General features: G+C 41.7%; 1 protein-coding gene across 1 annotated transcript in view; it reads left to right on the forward strand.

Annotated features, from left to right (window-relative positions):
- The window catches only part of Cped1 (cadherin like and PC-esterase domain containing 1), a 255,612-nt gene that overhangs the window by 23,930 nt on the left and 216,926 nt on the right, over nt 1-14,756 (forward strand). Inside the window, exon 2 of the mRNA XM_028762605.1 lies at nt 4,117-4,300. Within this exon, the coding sequence (XP_028618438.1) occupies nt 4,117-4,300 (184 nt within the window). The remainder of the gene's footprint in view (nt 1-4,116; nt 4,301-14,756) is intronic.

The following is a 14,756-nucleotide window of genomic DNA, read 5'->3' on the forward strand; positions in this document are numbered from 1 at the left end:
CCCATATGGAACCTCTCCATGGCCTCTGCATCAATTTTAACCTCCAGATTCCTTCCCTGTTTGAGTTCCTGTTCTGACTTCCATTGGTGATGAACAGTGGTATGGAATCATAAACCATATAAACCCTTTGCCCCCCAAGTTGCTTTCGGTCATGGCGTTTGTTTCATCACAGCAGTAGGAACCCTAACTGAGACGCTGATTGAAATATACATCACAATTAAAACTTTCAATGATGGATAGTGATTGAATGTTTGGGGATTGTTTGGCATTTGACGGATTGATGATATGATAAAGGCCTTGTGTGTAGAAGGTGAAGTGACATGTAAAGGACAAAATGGGAAGCAGGTATGACAATAATTGGGTTCTATGACCAGTGGTGGAAGACAGCTTCTAACAGCCTTGGGTGCTCAAGAAAGGAGTGGATTTAGGGGTTGGAAAGATGCCTCAGTGTTTAACAGCAATTACTGCTCTTCCAGAGACCAGAGTTTTGGTTCTCAGTTTGAGTCTCATGTCAGATGGCTCGAAACCCCCTGAATCTCCAGCTCCAGGAAACCCAGAACTCCTCAGGCACCACACACATGCACACATATCCCACACAGACATGTACAAACTTAAAAAAAAAATTAAAAGATGAAGTGAAATCAACGTAATCCATTAATGGAAATAGTAAGAAAAGGAAAGATACATAATTAACTCCTGAGAACCATGGGCCTCTTTACGCTTCAGACCCGCTAAATGGACAAGGTCATGGATAGCTGCCGTTCGAAGAGATTTTCTGTTCCCAGGCAATGCACAAAGAGACACCTTGTTGGTGGTCAGGGTCACCTGACTTACATAAGTCAGGGCAGGGCAGATGGCCAGTCCTTTGTTTATCCTCGAGTGATGCCTGGCTTGGTGGTCAAAGCTGTTTTATGCCTAGGACTCATAAAAATCAAGTCAAATCAAATCAAATCAAATCAAACTCAGGCAATGTAGTGAGGGAGGAGGAAGACAGGCAGAGATGGCCATGCCATCCACAGAGCTGCCCTCCAGTGCATGTCACAGGCGGGCCATAGCCAACTGCTTACAGCCACATCATGCAGCAAAGATGGAGGATGTCACCCAGGGGCCTGCCAGCCATGTGACCAGCCCGCAGCAGAAGTCACCACAATGTGTAAGTATGTGATGGGTAGATGGGAGAGAGAGAGAGAAGTGGAGCAGCTGGAACACTATGACGAGAGGCGAAGCTGGAGACGCCTGGGTGGAGAGGAGTAGCCTGTTGTGAATGGTCAGTTCTGTCACCTGTGGCCATGGCCCATAGCCATGATGAGGCCTCAGCCCAAGATGCTGCTTAAAGCCATGTGTGAGCCCATCTCTCAGCAGTAACTCAGGAGAGTGCGCCCTGTGCTACACCCAGGCAGCACAGTGGAGCTGGCCCAGGTGGCACAGTTGTGGGTGAGGCGGCCCAAGGGTATGAGCATATGAGAGCTGATTCCACCACTCATCTGCTTTGGGATGCAGAGACAGGGCCCCTCCACCACTCGCTTCCTCTCCTTGCCGCCTATGGCAGTCAGGAAAGATGACTACAGCATCCTGAGTTTGGGAAAGCTATCCCTTCCCCTCACCAGCTGCAACACTCAGGAGAGTAGGCCCTGTGCCTCTCGTGGACAGCACACCAGACCTGACCATGGTGGTTGAGGCACAGGCGAGCCAGCCCCAACCTTGAGGGCATGGAAGAACTGACCTTGCCACTAATCTGCCTTGAGGTGGTAAGGGTACAGGGGTGTTGCCTTCCCCCACTTACCACTTGCCATCCAGGGCAGTCCGGAGAGCAGACCCCTGGGTCATGACAGCAAGTGAGCTTGGCCCTGTCCATTGCCTGCGCAGCACTCCTGAGAGCGGGCCTTGCTCTTCACCTGGGCAGCACAGTAGAACTGGCCCTGGTTAAGGGGGAGCAGGTGAGCCAGCCACAAGGACAGAATGAAGGAGAGCTGGCCCCGCTACTGGACTGGTAGGAGGTGATGTGGGTGTGGGGGTGATGACCCTCCCCTATCACCCCTCATCATCTACAGCAGTCAGGAGAACTGGCCTTGGGGTCACGAGAGTGCATCAGTGGGCCCTTCCCATCATCACTGCAGCATTTGGGAGAGCAGGTCCTGTACCTCCTTTGAGTAGTATGGTAGAGCTGGCCCTGGTGGAGAGGGTGCAGGTGAGCCAGCCCCAAGAGTGTGAGAGCAGGAGAGCCGGCCCATCTCTTCTCAGGCTTCAGCACTTGAGAGAGTAGGCCCTACACATTGGCTAGGCAGCACAGTGGAGCTGGCGGTAAAGGCATGGGTGGGGTGAACCACTCCCCCACAAGGGCATGAGAGCTGCCCCTGCCTCCTGCTGATGGGAACACTGGCTGGCCTAGCCAGAGCCCTGCTGGGGAGATTGCCTTATTGAGCAGATAAGGGAGAGCTAGCAGGCTAGTCAACTCAGCTATCAACCAGGCTGAGATCCAGATCTCTGAATCTGCCCACCCCAAAAACCTATATCATCTGTGAATGGTTGATGTGCTTGAAAGGGCCAGCCTTGTTTATCCAAGGCTGCAGGATCTCCATGACACAAGGCAACAACAGGATGACCACTAGGAGAAGACATGATGAAGATCTAATGTTGGTGTCGCAGTAGCCAGAGATACTGAACCAGACCAGTGACTCATTGCAATGAATATTTGCAAGTGAAGATGTGTGGACAGATGATACACTATGGGACACAGTGTGACACACTACAGCTTTCAAGATCAGATGTTTTCTATGCTTTAGTATTTTGTTGTTGTTATGTGTATGTGTGTATGTTTTATTTCGGTGGGGAGGTGGCAAGGGCAAAGGGTAAATATGAGGGGGCAGGAAGATAAGCAAGTATGGGGTGTGTGATGTGAGACTCACGAAGAATCAATGAAATTTAAAAAAAAATCACAACAAAACAAAGAAGTGATTCTGCTCCTTTCCCGCACCTCTCCTTTGCCTCCGCCTCCTTGGCCTTTTGTGCCTCTTGCCTAACCAATGTCTACATTCATCACCTCAAGCCAACCTCACTTTATCAAGGCTTACTCTTGAGTTTCAGCAAAGTACTCAGTTCCTGCCAGTAAGAGATTATACATGCATTTAAATTTCTGCCACTTTCTACTTGTGTACTCAAAAACGCCTTTTATTCGTGGAATAGCCTGAGCACTGTAGTGAGAAGAAAAATGGGTCTCTGTGGGAGGAATAGGCTATTACAGGAAGAACCCTGAAACATCAAGTCTCAGTAGCTCTTTGGCTCACCTAAGACTCTTTCTGGTTCATCAGCCTTGCTCTATTGTAATTGAGAAAAACAACAGAGTTTCGGTCATTTTTGTCATCAATGCAACAAAATATAAGACAAAGTCAACTTACTTTCGGCTTCTTGTTTGGAGTTCAGTTCATCGTCTCTGGGAAGGCATGGTAACAGGGACATGAACTAGCTGGCCATATTGTATATAGATAGATACAGGATCCAGACAGGTATAAACGCTGACCCTCCGTGCTTTCTTCTTATATAGTTCAAAATCACAGCCAATGGAATGATGCTGCCCATGTTTGGGCTGAGGCTTCCCACCTCAGTTAACTCAATTCAGCAACTCCTGTGCATAAATGCCCAGAGGTTTGTCTGCTGTGTGACTATAGATCCTGTCAAGTTGGCCATCAGTATTCACCACCAGCACTGACAGCCTTTCAGCTTTGCCTCTTATCAACAGTGTCCCTAGTATAGGTCCTGTCCTCTCTGAGTCCGCTATGATATTTCCCTAGATGTGATTAAAAGGTAACGTGGTTGGGACTCCTTTGATGACAGTCATTACTGTTAATTTCTGTTTGCAGCTTCCTTGTCTTTCTGGGCAGCAGTTTCCCCTAAGGAGCTCTGTGTTTTTAAACGTTCATCTTTGCATAACAGTGAGAGCGGTTCAGTTCACCTTCAGTGCCTGCCTGCAATTGTCTCTGTCCTTGTCTGAGTTTTTGTGTTTCATTCCTAGACGAGAAGGAAGGATAACTTTCTGAATGGCCTTGGAGTGTGGTGATGGTGGCCTTCAATGGGAATGTACTGCTTTTTCACCTTGGATTTTTATGCCTTTTTTCTTAGATTGAAGAATTGATTGAGAGACACTTCGGTAGTCGCAGCAGAAGAGCCATCCTCCACAGGCCTCCTTCCTACAGCAGAGCGGAGCTTCAGACACACCAGCACCTTCTTGTTCAGCATGGCTACAGTGTTGTCACTGTGGAAGAAAGGCTTGGTGGTGGTCTAAGTCCGGAGCTGCTGGACCAAGGTTAGAATAATAAATAACTTTCAAAATTACTCGACATCCAAACAATGTTGCTTATTTTCATCCTCTCAAACTGTTTCACAAAACAAGATTTTTATCCGTGACCAAATATCTGATATCACACACCCGGCTTCTGTGTCTCTTTTTATTACCTTTTCTCAGTCTTCTTTAGTTAAATCTCTTTATTCTTAGAATTATTCTGTTTGTATTTCTGTAGCATTTTCGAGTCACATAGCCCGTGTTTAAATGCTACATTAAAAATGTTTATGTTTATGAGTGTGAATAAATATTCTGCCTAGCACCCAACTGTTCCATATTTTAAGAAAATTGCCACTTCATTTGACTGCAAGTAGAATGTGCTGGAAATTGTTTTTGCAAAGCCAGTTGAAATGGGATTCGCAGATGGCTTTAAATATGAAAGTAGTAAGGGCATTTATTATGCACGCCATTAGTCATCACGTATTTTCATTTCTATCATTTGGAAAGAAAATTAAGAGACAAGTTGTTAAATAAATTATTTGAAAGAAAATTAGTAGATGACGAAGGCTGAGAGGGCAAAAGACAAACAGCGACTAGCTCCCCAGCAACTGAACACAGGGCATGTGCCAGGCTAAACTTTGGACTCACTATCTTATTCAATACTCTCTGTCGCTGCCTGGCCAAGACTGAGAAAGGTGGATTCTCTTCACATTCCAAGAGAGGAAACTGTGTCTTTGCATGAAGAAATGGCCTATAGTGGTATAAGGAACGGATGGATGGTAAGCTCCAAATCCCACCCTAATTTCCTGTGTTCTTCTTCTTTGTCCCTCTGCTGCCTTAGTCTCTTGTGACTCATTATCCAGCACCAAACTCATGGGAGACACACTAATACAGACTGTGCATGCAGCATAAGCCAGTCACATTTTCCTTTTTATAATGACACAATATAGTTATCCCTCAGCGCCCACAGAGCATTGCTTCCAGTACTCCCTGCAGACACCCAACTTCCATCTGTGAAATAGGGTACTCTTTGCAAATAACCCTCCCACACATTTTGAATGCTTGTAGATCATTTATAATACCTAATGTAATGAAAATATAACACACATAGTTAATATACGTAGGGTATTGTTCAGGGAATAATGACAGTGTTAACTCTTTACTTTCAATGCATATGTGAGAACTAGAGAAATATTGTCACAGTAGAATTTGCAGAAGTAGAACACTAAATATGGAAAGATTGTGTGTGCATATATTTTTTTCTTTTTTTTTTCTTTTCATAAGAAAGGTAAAAGAAATAATTTGAATTGACTTCTGTTTTCCATGGTAGTTTCCTTTGGTAGAGAATAGTCAGATTCTAGTGCCCAAAAATACTCTTGTAGCAAGCTGGCTTCTCAGGAAGTGTGGTATTCCTTTCCTGGCTTGTGGGGATGAAAGGAAGTTGTCAAGATGTTTCTGAGAAAGATGGATGATGCTTGACCTTGTTCACTCTTCACACTTGGCTGGTGAAGGTCTCAGGCCCTAGAACCTATGAAGATCTGTTTGATGAGAAGAAAGGCAGTCTTGAGGTATTGAGAGTGTATTGTTTGTAAGGCAGGCCTCTGAGAATGCAACATACTGGTCTCTGTCTTATAGGAGTGGCTTAGAAATCAAAGCCAGTGGACCTGTATTTACAAATAAGAAAAATGTAAAGGAATATGTAAGCTCTGGGATGTTGAGAAGAGCTGAAAACCAAGTGGGTGACCCTTCTTGAGTTTCTCCTGTTTTAATTCCATTCCAAGGGAACAAGCTGAAGCTGCGGAACATTTGGAAGTGACATCATTGAAACCTCATTAGAAAATGTTTGGATAATGAAAGTTTACAAAATGATCAGCATCTCCCTTGTCCCATACGGAGTGAGGTGATTGCCTAGCACCCCTCCACAGAGCTATGTGACCAGCATTCTCGATGTCACGCTAAGTGCCCCTGATGGCGTGCTACTGCCATCTAAAACCCCTATATTCCACTATGTTTTGATGCTGCCCCAGACTCAGTGTGGATACAACATGGATCATCTGTGCATTTCACCTTCAATTCAATTTTAAATTTCCCCAGCTGCAAAACAGATGGGTTGCATCACCTCTTCCCCTTGATGTCTGTGGGTCAGTTTGACACAAACTAGGAGGATTGTTTTGCAGCTTCCAAGTAGGATGAAAGTGCAAAGGCAGCTCGAAGCAATAGAATCTGGCAGCCCTGAGGAGCTGCTGGGCCCGATGACCAGGGATAACTGTGAAATGTCACCAGCATTCATCATGTGGGAGCTGATTCAATTCCCCTTCCCACAGTCCCTGAGCTTTAAAAACATCCTCTCAGCTTATCTTTGCATTCCTTTACTCTGTTGCCTATTGCCACCAGCAATAGGATCAGTTTCGCAATATGTAAAGTATGAAAATTGATTCTGGTTTTTAATATTTTTCTTTCACTGTGGAGCAACGTGCAGAAAAATACCTGAAATAAAACAACCCTGTAATTCTAATCTAACATATACCATATATGGGATTGAAAGAGAAATGACAACTTATTTTATACGAACCCCAATTTAACCTATAAGCTATATTTGAGTTGTACATATGACACACTCTACAGAAATACCTCTTCGGAATGGGATTCTCTTGTTTCTTTTGCTGGGACACATATACTGCCTTGTTATTTTACCTCCTGTGCATGAACACAGCAGGAAGTTGTACCGATGTGTGTGTGTGTGAACTCAGGCCCTGAGGCTGAGCAGCTGGAAGTGGAAAGGACTCTGAAGGACCTGGAGCCCAGCCTCGTCCTGCATGCCCTTTACTCTGCCTTTGCACTTCCTTCCTGGGACCAACCCAGAGTCTGAAAATAGGACATTAAAGCCAAAGTGTGCCCATGCAGCAGAGGGCACAGCAGCCTGTTGATGTGTTGACAGAGTGCATTTATAGGGAAATAAGTGCGAGACCTATTTTCTTTTTTTTTACTAAAAGCATGCTGTTTCTACCTGCTCTTCTCTCCTGCCCCAACTTCGCCCTGATCACTCTGCTGAGCTCTCTTTTTATGTCATCATTTAAGGAAAAGGTGACCTTTTTCAAGCTTAGAGCCACTTTTAAAATCCTTTACAGGATGATAAAAAATAATAAAAGTTAGGAAAAAATATATAAAAGGGTCATAGGCCAGACAGGCAACATTCTGCTCTTAGATGTAACCTGTACTGATAGAATAGCTTCTGGTTTTCTTTTTTAATTTTGTTTTAATTTTCATTATATTTTATGTGTGCAGGTGCTTTGCCTAGAAACATGGCTGTGTATTGCTTGTGTGAATGTTGCCCTGGTAGGCTAGAAGATGTGTAAAGAGTCCTTGGAACTGAAGTTACAGGCAGTTGTGAGCTCCATATGTGTGCTGGGAATAGAACCCTAATCCTCACTACCAGCAGCCAATGTTAGTCTGAGCTGTCTCTCTTGCCCCAGGATTTGTACTTTATTTATTTCTTTATTTTTTAATTCTATTAAATGAATGCCATGTAAAAGACAAAGTTGGCAGTATCAGGTCGTAAACTATAGGAACGTTATGTGTCCTCCTTTGCTAGCTGTTAATTCCATTCTTAGGGGCATACATGACATTGATGAGTCCCTTGGGAAAGAATATCAGCTGAGATTATAGGAATCATTTCAGCTCCGGATCTCTGTTAAAGGTAGTTGTAATATTTGCTTCTAAATAATATGCGAATGGACTTAACCACTTTCTCAAGCTCTGTTTGAGAAGAAGCAAATACACTCCTGCCTACATTTTATCTCATTCATACTTCTGGGATGGGGCCTGAATTGTATATGCTAAGAACACATACATGCTATGCGTACGAGCAGCCAGGTTAGGGACACTGATCTAAGGGGTAGACAATGGATTCGAAGAGCAACAGTTCTCAGGATTAAACTTTAGAATGAAAAAATACCCAAAACCCTGCTTGCTGCTGTACCGTTGTATTGATTATAATTTAACAGTGTAGGTGTTTACAGTCATCATTTAGTCTTTACAGAGGCTTTGAGAACAGCACAAGAACAATAGTCCTTTTAGAGTTAGGTCTATAAAATGTCACAGATTGAAGACATACTCTCATGGCCTTCCAATCCCTTGCTTTTGAAAAATAGACTGTATGTCCTTGCATTTGGGGAAACATAATTCTCTAAGGAAAAGATAGTCTCTCTTCTACCACTCAGGTACTATTTAATAAATCAGTGAATTAATGTACAGTGGCCTAAAAGAAAGTAGACGTTTTATATAAAACATAGAAGTTTATTTTTTAAAAAAAGTAGAAGTTTAAGTAAAATGTGCCCTAAGAGACTCCGACTCTGAGTCGTTTTTATACTGGATCAGAATTATTCATGTGTGCTTGAAGAGTTTTCAACTTCCAAATATATTGTATGCTTTTACATTCTGTGTATTACAGGCCAAATCTGGTCTCAAAGCTACAGAATTTGAAAAATATTAGTGTCTTCTTACTTGAAGGGTTTCGATGGAATGCTTTCTGAAAAAAAAAAAAAAAGTAATAGGCCTTACTTTCCAAGGTTGGCCAAATCTATTCCATTACCTCTTTGTGCAAATAAAGCTTTATTGGAACACAATCACGCTCTTTTTTTTTCTCACGTTGTGTTTAGCTACAATGGAGTTGCTTAGTTTCAGTGGACATTGCATGGCCCTGCACCCTAACATTTAGATGGTTTCACCTTTATGGGAAAGTTATTTTGACTGATGTATATAGAAGGATAAAAAGATGTAACTGGGTTCTACTGGAACCGAGGTTGGAGATGATTTTCTTTTTTTAAGCTGCAACAAATCCCATTCAGGAAGAATTCTTTGTCTTGCAATAAAGCATATAATAAAACAAGTACCAAAATGGAGACATAAAATTAGCACCCACATTGGATATTCCTTCTTAGCTATAATAATGTGAGCTAAGCTTTGCTCTGAAATCTCCAAAGATCTAGAGCAACAACTACATGTTTGCAGAAGGAAGGAATAGGTGCTAAGCCACTCCTTCCAGCCTCGCACAGGACCCACTAGTATATATACCAAATGGATTTAAAACGAAAATAAATATAAACAATAGTAAGTAATGCAGTGGTTTGGGAGCGAGAGAAACATTTCTATTGAAAAATAAATTCCATATCTTGGTTCTTACAGAACCTTCCAGAAGAGGCTGGAGTATTCCATGGCAATGGGCTTCAGTGAAATCCCTGTTAGGAGAGGCAGGGCCCACCATCACAAGCACCGCTCAGCATTTGTATTGACATTAAACTTCACCCGTCATGTTCTGAAGAATCATCTTTTAAACAATGCTCTAAGACACTCTCTTCTTTCTTAATGTAATTTACCCAAATGTGTTCTTGGGAAATACAATAAAAGGCTTAGTTTATGGAGTGAGAGATACAGTCAAAAATTAATAAAAAAAAATACTATAGTAAAGAAGAAAAAAACTACGCCCTTCCCCATTTCATGTCTAGTTTTCTTCCTTCTTTCCTCCTTCCTTTCCATTTGCCCTCCCTCCCTGCCTCTCTCCCTCCCTCCCTCCCTCCCTCCCTCCCTCCCTCCCTCCCTCCCTCCTTCCCTCCCTTCCTCCCTCCCTTCCTGCCTTCCTGCCTTCTTCCCTTTCTTCCTTCCCTCTCCTATTTCAGTCTTGCAACAATTCTCTTGCTTATGCCTCCTGAGTACGAGGGTTATAGACATGAGCTGCCATATCTGGCTTGTTTAATATATTTTGGTCCTCCTATATTTTAAGTTACATTCACTTGTTCTTTCAAAATAGTCATATATGCATAGAATAGAGCCAACTATGTGGGTGTATGTGTCTATGTGTGTGTTCACATTTTATCTAAGTTTGAAAGGTTTGTTTAGTGACTACTTCTCAAAAGCTGTTTCTTAAAGTTATACAGAAGAAAGCTCCCCTGCAGATGCTTCTTTAGGATTTTACTTTTCTGATCTTCATCTAAAACTCTCACGGTGAAAATGCTATTTAAAATTTTCTTTACTGTTTGTACTGAAAATGACTTTATAAGGTAGTAGAGATTTAAATTATCTGCAAGTGTTATCTTGGTTCCTTCTGCTATTGCTGTTGGTGCATACTTCACTCACCATTTTTATCTTTATCTTCACTCACCATTCAAGGTATAGTCATTATTGCTGGGAAGTCAGGTGGAAGGAGCTTGAAGCAGCTGCTCACATGGCAGCCACCATCAGCAACAAAGATTGATGAAGGTAGCAACTATTCAACATCCTTTCTCTACTTAGAGTCTAGGATCCCAGGCACGGAACGCCACCATCCACTGTGGGCCAGTCTCCCAGTTTCAAGTCAGTTAATACCATAAGGATGATGCCTGGCGGGCACGCTCATAATCTTGTCCCCTCATAATTCTAGATCCTGTCTAGCTGATTATAAATATTAGCCATCTCTAGGACGAAGGGCTTAACCACCAAAACTGATGGACTCGGGTGATCAAAAATGTAAGCTATAGAGTAAGACAGAAGCAGAGTTGCGGTCCCTAGGCTTGGGTTAACACTCTTAATGGGTATATACATTCAAATTGACTCTTGAGAGGAGTCTATAGTAAGGCTCTAGGAATGGTAGATGATATAGTTCTTGTGGGATCTAGTTACAGAGAAGAGAATATGATGTTCCTCTGTGGGAAAGTAAGTGTAAAACGTGACCTAGCATATGGATGTTCTGCTGGGGTTACTGAGGGTTAACTAAACATTCTAGATGATTTCAAATTGGGTGATCTCAACCTACATGTTCTCCTGAGTTAGTCTCAGTTGGAAACATGATGTTTAATACATTGTCTTAGAATACCCTAAACTTATATACAGTCTGGAGATTTCCCAAATACAGAAACATGTATTTCTGCTGATTACTTAAAATCATCCCTGCCATATAGAGATAAGTATCTATTGATTATAGAAAGAAGTGAAGATTAAAATACACATCACTCTTTAGGCTTCAAGACTAATTATCTCATGAAACTTATCTTCCAATTTAGTTTGCAAAATATGTATTCTTTACTTTGATTTTTTTTTAGATAGGATTTCTGTAGATAGCTCAGGCTGGCCTGGAACTCAGTATGTAATCCAGGCTAGTCTCAAATCCACAGTCCTTCTTCAGTTACCTTGTATTACAGGCATGTGCCTCCACACTTGGCTTCACTCTTTATTCCTACGTAACATTAGAAGAACACTGATGTTGTACTCATGGACCAATCTGGTGTCATGGTGAAAATAGGACAAATGTAACAAGGGCAATCCATGGAGCCTGGGCTTTGTATGTCATCTAAGTTCACATTGGAAACTTTTACAAAAACTACTGTACTCTTTGGGCAGGTGGATGGGGGAGCTTTCGGGAATCTCTTCTCCTCTTTGCCTGTTGCTTTGAGGAGAGACCAGAAGAGTTCAACCATACTTAAATGCAGGTACTCTAAGCTTTACAGGTAAATGGATACTAGAAACTCAGGCAGAAAAGTCAGAGCAGGACATGCAGATTTGGAGAGGCCATGTTCTTAGACATCATGGTTCATTCTCGGAATGCTACAATTCTGTAAAGCAAGGTAGCAAGGCAGGAAATCGTATTGCCTAAAGATGTTTTCCTGTGGAGAGAATGTGAAAGTGTGAATATGGCTTTTGATTTTGTGAACCTAGAAAGCAACAAGAATGATTCCATATTGTCCCCAGGGCCTATCTATATCTTCTGCATTATTCTTTGCAGTTGTAATGTTAAAAGCATAATGCAAAAGAACCATTTGTGCTATTCTAATACCTTCTTTCAAAAAACGCATTTTATCTGTTTTATATATTTTTGTTTGTGTATCTCCCCAGAGCTGAGGACCAAACCCAGGGCCTTGTGCTTGCTAAGCAAGTGCTCTATCACTGAACTAAACCCCTAACCTCTGTCATTTTAAAGGGTTTATTTTTTAAAGATATATTTTATGAACTAGGATTTTCATAATGTATTCTTCACTCAAGCAAAAGACCAAGAAAAATAGCACCATCAAATTCCTCATTTTCATAACATCCAGGTACTGTTTAGAAGATCAAAGTCTTAATTCACAGAATGGTACAGGGCCTAAAGGAGAATGCATATTTTCTCAGAGTTATTGACCCGCTTTCAGGGTAGACTACAAATAATATGTTCAGAAAATTCTGACAGAATAAATTTTTTTCATCAAGTCAGAGTTATTTACAGATCTTTGAAGAAGATATATTTCTCTAGCTGTAGCAGAGATCAGACCCTGGTAAGAATCGGAAAATAAAAACTAGTGTATTCCTATTGCAAAAAACTCTTTCTGGGAGACTCTCATGTGGCTGAGTCAATATTTTTTGCATTCTCATTTTTACCAAGAAGATTTCAAGCAAGGCTTGTTTGTAGTAACTCTAGACTAAGGATGAGCACACATAATCCAGTCAAAATTGTCCTAATGCAAAAGTCCATCTCTTACTGTGAGAAAGTTTGGGTGGAACAGAAGCAAGTCTCTGATACAGTTGAGAGTTGAGTTACTGCATTGTACAGGAAGACTAGTAAATATCACCTTCCAGCTTATGATGCAAACATACACACACACACACACACACACACACACTCACATACACACAGAGAGAGAGACAGACAGACAGACAGAGACAGAGAGACAGACAGACAGAGACACAGACAAAGACAGAGAGACACAGAGAGAGACAAAGAGAAACAGAGAGACAGAGAATGAAAGAAGAGAGAACACTAGATAAAGCCTTAAATCTCTTGTTATTGGGGCACATTTCTTTAGTCTTAGCTTCCATCTGGCGTCCTATGGTCAGAGGAGAAGAATGCAGGGCAGGAAGGGATGGAAAATCACTAGTCTGGCCCATTTTAGAGCTGGTCCCCTTTGGCTGTTTGTACATATGTACTGCAGGGCAGGCGCTTCCACTGATATCTGAAAACCAGAGAGTCTACTGAACTTCTCATTCCTTTTCCTTCCCCTCCCCCATGACCAGCACCTCGCTGCTCTCCTGGCTTTAATTTGCTGTGTAACTATTTAGCAGGAAGGCAAAAGAGCAAAGGTCACATTTAAAAAGGCACAGTGTGTTTTGCCTGGTCGGACCGAACATTTCCCCTAGAATCAATCTCGCATGCGCTTTTTATTATGTGAGTAACGGGCTCAGAGTATATCGGAAGTGCTTCTGAACTTTAACTAATCAAACCAGGGCTTTAAAAAAAAAAAGTAAGAAATCGAATCAAAGAAACTTATAAAGCCGCGGGGTTCTATTTTATTGTATTATGACACTCAGTAATTGTGCGCCCAGGTTTATTATTATTTTCCTCGGTGCTTATGGAAATACTGATGTATTTACAACCAAACAGAATTTGTTCCTTTAATTGGCACAGTGGAGCACAAGGCATTGTTTATGTAGCCTTAACTCCATTGACTTGTTTATCCTTGAGTTCAGTTTACTATAACTTTGAAAAAAAAATCTTTCTTGTGTATAAAAGTTGAGCTTGGAGTGACCTCCTGTTCTGGTGTTTTCTCTACCCTCCACCTTACAAAGGAACAGAAAGCCAGCGTCCGTTGCTCGCTCTCACGCGCGCTCTGTCTCTCTCTCTCTCTCTCTCTCTCTCTCTCTCTCTCTCTCTCTCTCTCTCTCTCTCAAGCACGGTCAAAACTAAACTGCTTCCTTAAGTGAATTCATTCTTGAAAAGAAAATAGCAACCAGATGTTTACTGAAATCGTAGCATTTCTCCCTCAAGCCCAGCTTCTTTGTAAATGTTTGATCTTCATAGGAACCAGATTGGGTACATTTAATAATACTGTGAAGATATTTTCTCTCAACTATTTTGTTCAATGTATGTTTTCTCAGCTTACAGCTTTTTTTAAAAAAAATATAGCATTGAAGTCTTTATGAATAATTTATTTCAAGACATTATTCTTTCAAACATCTTTAGAATGGAAGATTTACAAACAATAAGTTAGATTTTTTTTGGTGTTTTGGGGTGGTTTTTTGGGGGGGAGGTTTCCCTAGACTAAACTACTTTAAATGTTAGATGTGATTTGCAAAAATAAGTAGTATCTGTACTATATTTAGATTGAAGAAAGACTCCCAGAAAGAAAAACAAACTGTCATCTGGGAGCCTTCAAGGCACAGTGTCTGTACAGTATCTGAGGGGGAGGCTGGAACTCTAAAGAGCGTGTGCCCACTTCACTAATGAGGACTCACTAATCACTTCATTAGTGATTAGAGGCCTGAAATATTTGGACTATTTTCATTCCAATTGAGGAGTTTGGCAACTTTACACCATATTCCCAAATCTACCTGTTAATATTGTGTAGCTTTTACTTTCTTATCCTAGTGTCATACAACTGTTGAAACTGCCTCAAATAATTGTCTGACACTCCCATTTCCTCAAATAAATTAGGATCACCCCTTGTTGTTTTTTAAAACTTTCAGCTTCTCTAGCTGAAGA

This window comes from Grammomys surdaster, unplaced genomic scaffold (assembly GCF_004785775.1).
Source record: "Grammomys surdaster isolate TR1022 unplaced genomic scaffold, NIH_TR_1.0 134, whole genome shotgun sequence".
Classification (NCBI taxonomy): domain Eukaryota; kingdom Metazoa; phylum Chordata; class Mammalia; order Rodentia; family Muridae; genus Grammomys; species Grammomys surdaster.